Here is a 13,515-nt window from a genome sequence, read left to right as displayed (position 1 = left end):
TCTGAATCCATCTAATTTGGGAATTTGCAACACTATATTGACAGGCCCTGCCTATTGGCTGCCTTCTATTAAGCAACAGATAGACTGTATGATCTTCATAATTATAATTTTTCATCTTTAGTTTACTTTGTTAAAGAAGGAAATAAGATCTATAACACATTTAAGAAACATACACTCTCATATGGTTAAAATGACACTTTCATTTACAAATGGATATAAATGCAAGTATTTGAAAAATCTAGCTATCCAGAACAATTCTTTTCCCAAAGCTTTCTAATTACTAAAATTTTATTATAATTGATAACATTGCCAGTTAAAAGGGAGGAGGACTGGGAGAAAGAATGAGTCATTCAGGTAGTATGTTATGGTAAAAAGGGTTCTGGACTTTGCACCTATAAAACCTAGGTGCAAATACTAGTTGCAGCACTTGGTATGTAACCAAGGCCATATCACTTAACCTCTCTGGGCCTCAGTTTCTTTATCTGCTAAATGGAAAAATTAGCATCTGTCAATACTTTGTGAACATTAAAATATTTTATAAATGTGATTAATTTTGAAATATTAATCATCTGATTAGTCCCTATACTTAAATCTTCAACTGCTTAAAGAGTTTTTTAAACTAAGAATTTCCCTGAACTTCCCAGAGACTCCATAGCAAACTAACACAAGGAAATAATATTTTCTTTGCTGCAGCTTCAGTGATGATTATATTATTACTTTTTTGGATAAACTAAATCAACTCCAGAGACAGATTAGGCCCCTAAACTGGAGAGTATCCATCCTTGGTGTGAGTATAAAATACAATGAAAATTGCTATCAGCTAGAATTAGCAATAATAATTTAGAATGGAATTTGATATAAATAAGAGAATGGAATGAGATCCTTTGCATAGGAATCTTTCCACTTGTAAAAGAAGTATTAGATCTCTATAGCCATTAACCTACAATAAGTTGGAAATAATTTATTTACAAAGAATTATTGAAGGCTCTCAGAAATTGTACCTCAGATCTAGAATGAGTCATTTCTCTTTTCTAGGTATTATTTTGCCATCCTTTGTAGCCTGTTTCTTTCTCTCTCTGTTAAAGTACCCCTATCCTCTCTTAGCCTATCATGTATTCTAGTCAAGGATAGAAGAGTGGCCATAAATAGGGGCTCCTGTTGGTATCTATCTACTATCATTATCCCACTTTGACACTTAAGCTTTTAGTAGTCATGTCTTTTCCTAATTCTACTGTGTCTTCAAAAGAGTTGAAGTTCAAAGGGTTTCTGTTACCTCAGGTAACTATAGTTGCATGTCCTTCAAGCAGGAATTTGTCCTATATTTTTTGCAATATTTGTTATATATTCTAAACAGAACTTAATCTTTATAAATATATATAAAGATTTACCTTTCAGTCTGTAATGAATTAACTGAATGATTTCTAAAGGCATGCAAAGGAAAGAACAGGAAGAAAAGTTTTTAAAAAAGCAGAAACCATAATAAGATCACTGTTGAGCAAAAAAAAAAAAAGAGTGAATTATGATCATTTGCAATTTAAGAGCTAAAAAGAAAATGAACAAACTGAATTTAAACAAGTAATAGGACATCAACTATCACATATAAATTAAAACACTGATTATTGAGAAAAACAAATTTACATTGGTAGACAAATGTAAAAGTTACACATAAAATAATTATGACAGGTCAAACATGTTATAAAATTATATTACCCACTATTCAAAAATCATAAAATTAAAGAGAAATCTAAATTAATGAAGCCTAAAGTAATTATTTCTTTTCTGTTTGTTCTTGACATTACATGAAAAATCAGAATAAAAACACTGAACAACACAAAATAAATTAATTTGTATAATGCTAATTGAAGAGTAAGAAAATTATACCTAGTCTAGGAGGAAACGAAGTCAGAGGAGCCATGATAAGTTCAACTGATGTTAAATTGACCAGAAAGTATTCTTCTAGTTCGGGTATATCATCCTGAAAAAGCATACACATTAGTCTTCTCATTATCCTTTCAAAGTAGTTTTGCCTGTCATAGGCTGTTTTATAAATTGTCTTGTTGATGTTCATATTAAAATGGTCTTAAGGGAAATCTAAAGTTGCAAGCATGAGATGGAAAAGACATTTTCCTTAGTCTTATGTCCAAAAGTATTCATATTAATGCTAGTTGATAGATGCCAATCAGGCCAAATAAGTATTATCAAAACTGTCTCTAAGATAGGATATTCATAAAAAGTTTTAATGGGGATGAAAGACTGGAAAATTACGTCATTCTAAATATCTACTCTGAACAAGTACCATGCTAAATATTCACCATTTTTTTTTGGTGGGGCAATGAAAGTTAAGTGACTTGCTTAAGGTCACATAGCTAGTAAGTGTCAAATGTCTGAAACCAGATTTGAACTCAGGTCTTTCTGAATCCAGAGCTGGTGCTTTATCCACTGTACCACCTAGCTGCACTTCACCATATATTTCTGATGAAAACAAGCTTTGGTCCACACACAAAGGAAATAGGAGGGAACAAGGTAAGGTCCAATTAAAATCAGGCAAGTGGACTAAAAAGTAAAAATATACTTCTCCTTTTGCTTGGTTTTTACTTAATTTAATTCAATTATTTATTAAGTGCCTACTATTGGCAGAACACAATTCTAGGCTGGCGAAACAAAATTGAAAAGAATATAATCTATAGGAAAAAGGCTAAGATTTCAAATGATTTCTACCTCTTGCCAATGCTATGGACAAAGATAAGTTGCATATTGGATGATAACAAAAAAAGTAGTTCCTTTATCTCCCCAAGCAATTGTTTTTTATCACAAGACTTTTAAGTTTTAATCAGTAATGTAGAAAGCAAAAAGAGAAAGAAACAATTCAGAGGGATAAAGTAACGTTCCAAGAAATGTGCCATTGGACACAAAGGAAGAAGCTTAGATTCAAATTGAAGAAGGGATTAGTACTAAGAGACTTGTAAGACAATCTACACACCTTACAAAATATCATTTTACATGCAGAAAAAGAACACCAAAGCATTATAATCTATGGTTATCAAATATATTACAATACCATATTAAATTAAAATGTTAACTCAACAAAAGAATTATCAGTGACTTCAGGTATCTGATCTTTTTCATTTGTTTGTAATTTTATAAACTGAATATTCTTAAATATAATATAAATAATATGTCACTAAATTTTACAAAACATTTTATAGATGTTAACTCATTTGATTAATATAATATTTGATTTGATAATGTAATCATGATTTGTTAAATATAATGCTGAAATGGTCTGTAATAATGAAAAGATAATTTTAGACTATTTTTTTCTCCACAAACTCAATGACAGATTATGACTCGCCAGAGTTGGAATTCCCTTTATACATGTAGAGAATAAGAAACCAGCTTAGGATGCCCCACCATGCAACATGGATCAAGCACTATATTTATTTAACAAGCTTCTAACAATACTCTTTCTATCCTAACCATTCACTCTTTCCTCTAATCTACAAAGTTTTCTAATGAATTCCTGGATCCAAAAATGGGATTCCTCAGGGTCCAGATGGCCACGTCTTTTTAAAAGTCACTGCCCACTTCTTGTTGAAGTGTTTAGTAATCAAACTAAAAAGAAACCAAACAAAGAAACCTAAGCAGTAACCAATTTTCACAAGCTCTTTAGAATTGATATCAGCACTGCATTAGTAAAGATCTGAAATCTTGCATGAAATCAAAGAATAATCTAATATAATATGAAAAAAGAAAGCATGAGAGAAGAGGAAAGTTAGGTGGATATACATTATGATCTTCTAAAAGAATAAACTTGGCCAGATATCTCTCACCAACAATACAGAGAGAATATTCCATAAATGTTAGCATTCTGTGTTTCTTATCAAGATATATAGCATTATAATAAAAAATTTTACCTCTAGGATAGTAATATTGATAGCAGCTGATGTTTCCCCTTCCTTTAATATCAGAAAACCAACTACTGGTATAAAATCAACTCCAGGTTCTGCTAAATTTCCATCTGTCTGATTCTTTAGACTAAGCATCCCAGGAACTGTAGCATAGGTGACATTAATAATACCTAGTTGTATTAGTGGGGGAAAAAGAAATTTTCATATTTAAGATTTTATATTACTATCATATGATCCTTTTTGCCATAGTAGGCAGACACCTATCTCCTTTCAACTTGAGGCTTTAATTTGGTCAAATTCTATGTATTTAAGTATGTATACATAAATACCAGAATTAGTGTGACAGTGTGACACAGAGAATAAGCCTACTGCTCAGTCCTGCATCTGACACACATTGGCTGTGTGAGCCTGGACACAAATTATTTAACTTCAGTCCACTAAACACTGCTCCGAGACTGTAAGTTGCAAAACATGTGTAATGATTAAAGTGACACCACCTAAAGCTCTGCCTTGAGAAGCAGGCATCTGAGGGCAAGTCACACGGCTTTTCCTTGGCATCAGGAAGTGACGTTTGCTCATGGGTACTGTCTATCAAAGCTACCAGCCAATTAGCTTGGAGCTGTGTGTGCATGTGGATGGGATGTTCCCAGTTTCACAGGAGGCTTCTGGGAGGAAGAAGGAAACGTTGGGTCCTTTTGGTTCCTGACCTCGCCATGGCAGGTTGGATGATGGAGTCTTTTAGAAATAGTTAGATTTTTTACCTTTCTCTATGATCATTAGATCTTAATGCTCTTTAATAAATACTTAAACACAAATACTCTTGCTAAAGTTTATAATTTATTGGCGACCACTCATTAGATATTTTAGACAGTATAGCTAGGATTTTAGCCCCTTACACATGAAAGAGAGAATTTCTTCTCCAGAAGTTCCCAACACCAATGAAATTACAAGTCCAGACCAAACAAACAGACAAAAACCTAACTCAAGTGCTTTTACCTTGAAGGCATTTAATAGAACTTATTCATAGGACCATGGTCCTTGAGCTGGAAGGGATTTCAAACTCTCCTGGTTCTCTTTCTGCCTTTCTAACATCGCCTCCTTTTTCCCTTTGGCTGGCTCTTCTTTCCTATCATCATCTCTCCCTTTTAATAGAGCAATATCCCTGCCCTCAAAGCTTTCTCCTTAGCTCTCTTCATTCTTCTGTTTTCCCCCCTCTTTCTTGGTGATCTCGTGTACTTCTCCAGTGCATAACTATAAATCTTCCTCCTTGATTTCTTTCCTGAATTCACAATGATCCTCTCTGACTACCTAATGGAAATCTCCAGCAGGATGCCCTATTAGGATCACAAGATCAGTCTTTCTTCCCTCTATGCTCCTGACTTTCCTCCCTTCTCAATCTATCTTTCCCTTGTATCTACAAATACTACATTCTTTCTAGAATAGATTGTTTTTGCCACTCTCTGAGTGTAACTCTTTGACAGGAAAGTATTCTTACAACTTCAGGTGCCATCTACAATATTTCTTTCTTGATCCCCAACAGATGAAAATGATACTGGATCTTCTTCAGTCCCGGTCGATTTCATTGGTGTAGGGAATCCCATGTACTAGTTTGCTTAGCCATTCCCCAATTTATGGGCATCTATTTTGTTTCTAATTCTTGGCTATCACAAAAATGCTGCTTTAAATATTTATATATTCTCCTGGTGAGGAAACTACTTCTGGCAGTAAAGAAAGACAACCTCTCAGCTTGGGGCTGTGTGATACTGGGCTAGATCCAGGGCATCTTTGCCCTAAATGGATTAAATCTTGACTGGGAAAAGAAAGTAACTGAATATTCTAAAGCAACTAATTCTACTTAGTGAAAATAAATGACTACCCCAGAGTCACACAACCAGTATATGATAGAGGCATTACTTGAACTCAAGGCTTCCTGACTCCAAAGTTAGCTTACTCTACATTCCAACCTGCTATGGTCACATCTGATCTTATCAAATTTGATACTCTTCTTATGCACTTGGCACATTTTAGTTTTTATTATTATATTTATCTATGTATATATCTTATCACCTCCATGATATTGTAAATTCCTTGGGTGTAGAGATCAAGCATTACTTATCTCTACTCAGAAAGATACATTTCACTTAATAAATATTCAAATGAATGCTGAAATAAATATTATAAACAGGTCCAGAAATCTCATTCTTTTTGAAGTAACACAAACCTAAGGATCCAAATTCTCTGTTGATGAAAAGTTGGATGGTTATGTTTGCTTCCTGGACCAAAACAAATCTTGAGGAAGGAGCAAAATTCAAAACTCCATGTGGTTCATCACTTGCTTCCACTGTCAGCACAGCTTCATATCCTTGGCTGTCAATTATAGCCACTCCAGTTGAAGAGACACCTGGAAAAGTCACCAGATCACATAAGAAGATTTGCAAATAACCTAGAATAATTTCATAAATTCTTTACATCTTTTTTCCACACTGTCCTTCATATTTAAGTTGCTAGAAACTACCCAAAAAGAAAAAAGAAAAGAATAACATTTTCTATTTTCTATTTTTCTGACATTCAACATTATACATTCCCACCCCTATAATTCTCTGGATTAGTCAATGGAAGTTCTCTCTTATTTTTATTTCCCTAATAGTTGAACATTAATTTATTAACTGGGTCTTGCTGTTATCATTACTTGTCATACAGGTGTAGGCTATACAACAGAACTCAAGTACACAACAGAGGCAATCGAGTTGACTGGACTAATATGGATGCAACTTCATAAAGAATTTGATGACCTAATTAGTAGCAATGGGACTGCTTCACTTTCAGAGAAACCATTAACAACGCTAAACTTTTGTGAATTTTGGATTAGTAAATATTTTCAAGCTGTTCTGGATTTTTTGTATAAAGGGGTTCCATGCTTCTGTAATATCAGAAAATTTAAAAGAATAACCTAGAGGCAGCTAGGTGATACAGTAGATAGAGCATCTGGAGTCAGGAGGACCTGAGCTTAAATCCAGCCTCAATTAATTACTAGCTGTGTTATCCTGGGCAAGTCACTTAATCCCAACTGCCTCAAAAACAAATAAATAATGAAAAATAAAAGGATAACCTAAATAACTGATGATGACACTTGTTTTTTTATAGATAGGATGATGGCTATAGCCATTTTTCTCTTTCATAAGACAGTATTAAATTACAGAAATCATTTAATTGGAGTCTAGGTTACCTTGTGTTCTGACATTGTACAAAATCACTTGGTATTCTTCCTTTTCCTCAGGAATATCATCATCCAATAAATGCACCAAAAATGTTTGGTTCAGTGATCCCTATTCCATACAAAAAAGAAGCCTGATAAATTTTCATTATCATCATTGAAAACTGACACTGTGTATAGTATGTAGAAAGTCTACCCAATACTAAGTTCTGGAAATACAAGAGCATCATACTTGCCTTCTTGGAGGCTGAAATCTGATTGGGAAGATGCAACATGAGAAACCACAATATTGTTCTACCCCTAGAACTTCTATCCTTGGGCTCTTACTGTTCTGATCAGCCATCCACTATAGCTAGGACCAACCCTAATCATGCTTCATTTCACCCAGTGGCCATCTTCTCACTAGCAGCTTTGCCACTAAGGTCAAGTACTCTCTGTGATACCCCCTCCAAATGATCTCCCTTAAGCATCCAGTTCTGGATTGCTAATCAAATCAAATCTGTCATAGTTCCTGGAAAAGGTATATTAATCTACTTTCCTAAGGCTCCACAAACCATCCCTGTGATTTCCTTTTTGAAAAAAAAATAAATTTTTGTTGATATCTTCTATTTCTCGAATCATCATAGTTTATCCCAAGTATTCATCCTACTTCTGCTCCCAAAGAGCCAATCCAATATAACGAATATTATTTTTTAGGGAGGAAAAAATTCAACTCAACTGACACACTGAAAAAGTCTGAAAATATGTGCAATGTATCCTCCATGAAAGGGTAGGTTGGAGTTGTTCTCTCATATGTCTTTCTTATAGTTCTGCTTGATCTTTATAATTTTTATTTTTTGGTGTATAGATGTTCTTTCCATTTGCATTGTTGTAATTACAGTGTATATTATTTACTTGGCTCTGTTCACTTCATTCTACACTTTTCTGTATCTACCACACACATCTTTTCCTACAATGCAGTAGTATTCCATTATATTCATGCATCACTATTTGTTTAGCCATTCCGCAATCAATCAGCATCTATCCTGCTTCCGATTTTTGTGATCACAAAAAAATGCTGATATAAATATTTTGGCGTATATAGGGACTTTATTCTTATTAATGGCTTCCTTGGCAATATAAGTCCAGTAATGGAGTCTCTGGTTAAAGGGTATCAATATTTAAGTAATTTTATTTCCATAATTACAAATTGCTTTCCAAAATGGTTGTGCCATTTCACAGTTCTACCAACAATGTATTAGTATGTCTATCATTCTACAACCCTTCCAATTTTGACTATTAACATTTTTTTGTCACTTAGGCCAATTTACAGAATATCTAGTAAAATCTGAAGATTGCTTTGATTTATTGTTCCTGTAACTCTCTAAACCAAAACATTCCTCCCTGACCACCATTCTCCTTTGTGTATTATCTCTCCCAATTAGAATTTAATCTCCTTAAAGGCAGGTCATGTTTTTGCTTTTCTATTTGTATCCTCAGCTCTTAGCAAAGTGTGTGGCTCACAGTAAGTGATAAATAAATGCTTTTCCATTTATTAATTTTTAAAGATGAATAAAACTACAAAAAGGTATATTCTAAGTGTCACATGAAATACAAAGAAATAAGGTGGTGCAGTGGATAGAGCATTGGCACTGGATTCAGGAGGACCTCAGTTCAAACCTGGCCTCAGACACTTGACACTTACTAGCTGTGTAACCCTGGGGGGGGGGGGGAGGAGGAGGAGGAGGAGGAGGAGGAGGAGGAGGAGGAGGAGGAGGAGGAGGAGAAGGAGAAGAAGAAGAAGAAGGAGAAGAAGAAGAAGAAGAAGAAGAGTTCAGAATGATAATGATTAAGGCTCAGATGATAAAGGGAAGGACCATAGAAAATATAAGACTTGAGGGAGGTCTAGAAAGAAAGGCAGAATTTAAATAAGTCATGAGGAAAGAGAACAAAAGTTAAAAACTCCAGAGTGGAAGTATGTGTTGCATCAACAGAGAACATTGACTATACTAGTCTGGGCAGAACAGGGAGTTCATTTAGGAACATAATGACAAGATCAGACAATGAGGCAGATCAGGCAGGGCCTTAAACACCCATCTGAAGAGTTTGGATTTTTTAAAATCTTTTAACAATTTAGAGTTACAAAAAGGTATTTTAAGAAAAATAATCTGACAATGGTACACAGCATGGAAAAGAATAGGGAAGAGGGATACCACTTTTCAGGGATACCATTTAGGAGACTATAGCAATAATCCAGTTATGATGTAATAAAGGCCTGGGTCACTATGGGAATGGAAAGAAAGAGATTCATCTAAGAAATATTGGTAAAGAAAAATAAACAGGATAATTATTCAGTGTGGGAGAGAGTAGCGGAGACATGAGAAATGAGTCACAATTACAATATATTGTATTTTTATTCCAAATTTAATGTTTTCTTGTGAATAAATGCTTTTATTTTAAAATATCGTTTAATGCTGCACTTTTTTTTTTTGGTGAGGCAATTGGTGTTAAGTGACTTGCCCAGGGTCACACAGCTAGTAAGTGTTAAGTGTCTGAGGCCGGATTTGAACTCAGATCCTCCTGAATCCAGGGCTGGTGATCTATCCACTGCACCACCTAGCTGCCCCCTCCCTTTTTTTTTAAACCGGGCTTTTAATGCTGCACTTTTTTTATTATTTTAAAAGAACTTAAAAGACATAAGGAGAATTTGTACATAGTTCTGAATTGGTCAAAAATGACACTAGCCATTTTACCAGTTATATATTTCTGTGGAAATAATTACCATAACCCCTTCAAGTTCAGAGATTCCAAGAAAAAAGCAAAATATTATCTTGCACCTCAAAAATGATTTACTATGTTACAGTTTTAGAGGAACAAGGGGAGCTGTCAAGCTTATGTGATTTCAAATCACTAAAGCTAGACTCCAGGGCAACCTTAAGGCCTGATGTATCACATGTGAGAGAGAGAATGACCCACATAAAGGAGCTCTAGAGGTCCTGTCTCTAAGGAGTCTTTCCCATGCTATCAAAAACACAATCTTCAGATTTCCTTCTCTTTATTCTTACCATACATAATATTAGGAGGGAGGAGAGAAACCCATGATTCTCCCTAAATATTCATGTCAATTTTATTTGACATTACCTGAAGAAAGAAGATTTCTCCACTGGAGTTAGCAAAATTATGCCCAAGATGTTGACCAATAATTTTCCAGTTAACAGTAACATTTCCTTGACCAGGGGGTGTTCTTACAACATGGAATTCCAAATTTTCTCCTAAAAATGACAAGGGAAGAATTATATTTCCTTAATGGAAAATCATCTTCACATTTATACTCAATACAGCCAAAAGGTTGAGGCATACATGATGAGATTCTATCATCATTTCCCTGAACATTATAGAAATGCTTTGCTAAGCTTTTAAAAAATGCTAATTGTACTCAGTAACAAAAATGGTTTCCCTGAATTCCTGATGCTTCCAGTTATTTCGACTTAAGATATATTAAAACTTTAAAGCTATAAAGAACATGCCCACATACACATCAATACATGTACCTGTACATTAACATTCAATTTGAACTCAGGTCTTCCTGACTCCTGGCCTGGCAATCTTTCACTGGGACACCTAATTTTACAGCAGTTTAAAGATTAGAAAGCACTTCATATCCATTATCTCATTTGAGCCTTTCAACAACCCTGTAAAATACTACATATTGTATTTTGCTTATATTATAAAGAAACTAAAGCTGATGAAGATTTGACCAGGGTCACACAGTTGGTAAATATCAGAGGTAAGATTTGAACCCAGGTCTTCCTTACTCACACTTAGCAGTCTATCCATTTTACCAATCATAGTTATGATTGAATGGAGGTTGTTTGGAGGGGGGGCACAAAAATGACATGTACAGAAATCAAACAACCTTTCAGCAGTTGAAAAAGTTGAAAAAAATCTAAGGGAAAGGCCAAAGAGATGACTTCTACTTTTTAATGAAAGGCACAGTTTTCCTAGAAGATGCTCTATTTTCTGAAACCATAAAGTCTCCACTTAGAAAAATCTGCAGGTTTATGAAATAAACTATCAGACATTCAGATAATCTGCACTTGAATGTAGATTATCTGTTTGTAACAAATGTCAAAATACAAAGTGTCAAAAAGAAAAGAAAAAAATAGTAACACTATACTTCTCAGAAAAAAAAATGACAAGAAAGCTAAATTGACAGGATGGAGACTTCCAATTAAATATATATGTTCTTCATCTCCCACCCCCATCCCAGTTGGTTCTCTGCTATAATAAAATGAAAGTGATAGATTAATATTTTAGAAACAATTATAGGTATATAAATAATTCGAAAAGAAATTGTCCATGTGAACAGAAAAGATTGAAAAGTTAAGGTTATTCCTAGTCTTAAAGTACTGAAAGTGAGTTTAAGGAATCACATTTCAAATGTCAGAGGAAATGTGCTGGTGGGCAAATCTTTGCCTGAAGTTGATTCATGCTGTCTCTAAGAGAAATGAAATTTTAAAATCCATTGAACGTGACATGATGATTATGATCCTGCAGAGGCCAGTGACTGAGTTGAATTCCTAACCTTGATTTATAATGAAACCCATTATATATTGTTTAAAACTATACTGAAATTCATACCATATTTCTAAATTTCATACATTAAATTTGAAAGAAAGTAATATTCACCACTGTGTATCACATTGATTGCTTTTGTACAAAATGCAGAAATAAGATTCAACATGATTCAATACCATGTTATACAATAAAACAATTCCTTCCCATGAATCAGAAATTCAAGCTGAAGTTGAATGTGCACTGTAGTCCAAAGATTAAATCTAATCATATAAATGAAAGACCAATGTGAAGAATAGAAACAATGTTATCAATATGAGTGGTCTACATGACTCAAATTTCTACCCAATTTGATCTGCAGTTATCTCAGTAGAATCACCATGAATACATTTCTGCCTCTAAAAGGAGTTCTATACTTTTGTGCTTGCAAACTCACATTAGGCACATTTCTCTATGCGCTATTATACATGGTACAATTCAGTTATATGTACAAAATGTTGAGCATGGTATTATAGTTTTAGAAAACAGAAGAATAAGGCAGTATATAAAGCATGGATAAGAATGTATGAAAATAAAGTAACAAAGCATAGCTATACCAAGACTTTACATTTAGAAATTATACCAAATTTAGAGAGAACTAAATTGAATTAATTAAATATGTTTTCTTTACTGATACAATTCTTCACATACTTCTAGCACAGGTCAGAACACAGAAAGGTAAACCTAAAGTCAAAATCTTAAATCCCTATTAATTTACATATTTAAACATGTATAATGTTACCCCCTTTGCACAGACTATTTGGTAAATACCGCATAAACCATAATTTGAGAGGCAACTAGGTGATACAGTGGGTAGGATGCTAGACCTGGAGTCAAGAAAACCTGAGTTCAACTGCAGCCTCAAACATTTATTAGTTGTGTGACCCTGGGAAAATCACTTAACCACTGGGTCTCAGTTTTCTTATTTGTAAAACAGGAATATTAATAGTACCTACTTCCAAGGTTGTAAAGATAAAATGAGATAAAATTTTTAAAGTGCTTTGTAAACCTCAAGTGCTATTTAAATGCTAGTTACTTATGTTATACTACATAACATAGGTTTTATGGATTTCAAAGTGATGAAGAGTAGAACATCAAAAGGGCTCCCTTGGGGCAGCTAGGTGGCGCAGTAGATAAAGCACCAGCCCTGGAGTCAGGAGGACCTGAGTTCAAATCTGGCCTCAGACACTTAACACTTACTAGCTGTGTGACCCTCAGCAAGTCACTTAACCCCAATTGCCTCACTTAAAAAAAAAAAAAAAGGGCTCCCACCATAACCCAATGCTAACGAATTAGTGTCATCAGGGTCACAAGACCCACCCAAATTCTATTTCTTCCCATCTCCTAAGAGATCTGCTTCCAAATCCATACTCTTCCTCATCATTTTCAATCTTTACTTCTACATTGGCTCCTTCTGCCTCCAAACATGGACAAGTGTCCCTGTTCTGAAAAAACTTTCCTTTAACCTACTACTCTTTCAATTATTTCCCTCCTTTCATAACCAAACTCATTCCACATGGAGTCCATAATTCTTGTCTCTATTTCCTCAACTTCCTTTCCTTGCTTATCTCTCAACAATGTCTTCTCCTGGTACCTCTGAACCTACTGCAATGCTTTTTTAGTTAAATCCTTAAGTCTTTTACATCTCGTCTTTTTCAGGGTTTTGTTTTTTTTTTTTTTTGATGGTGTTTTGTTTTGTTTTTGACAAAATTCATCATCCCCTTTTTTCTCCAAATTCTTTTCTGTTGGGTTCTATGACACTATGCTCTTATTGATCCTCCTCTACCTTTGTTTAATCAT

The 13,515-nt window shown here is 34.3% G+C and overlaps 1 protein-coding gene across 1 annotated transcript in view; it reads right to left on the bottom strand.

Moving 5' to 3' along the window:
• ADGRV1 (adhesion G protein-coupled receptor V1) overlaps positions 1-13,515 on the bottom strand; it is a 786,537-nt gene that overhangs the window by 615,088 nt on the left and 157,934 nt on the right. Inside the window, 5 exon segments of the mRNA XM_043996987.1 lie at positions 1,882-1,975; positions 3,915-4,078; positions 6,130-6,309; positions 7,135-7,234; positions 10,243-10,373. Coding sequence (XP_043852922.1) covers positions 1,882-1,975; positions 3,915-4,078; positions 6,130-6,309; positions 7,135-7,234; positions 10,243-10,373 — 669 coding nt within the window.

Source organism: Dromiciops gliroides, chromosome 1 (genome assembly GCF_019393635.1).
Source record: "Dromiciops gliroides isolate mDroGli1 chromosome 1, mDroGli1.pri, whole genome shotgun sequence".
In the NCBI taxonomy this organism is placed as follows: domain Eukaryota; kingdom Metazoa; phylum Chordata; class Mammalia; order Microbiotheria; family Microbiotheriidae; genus Dromiciops; species Dromiciops gliroides.
The sequence above is the reverse complement of the archived record's forward strand: the minus strand, read 5'-3'. Positions and strand labels throughout refer to the sequence as shown.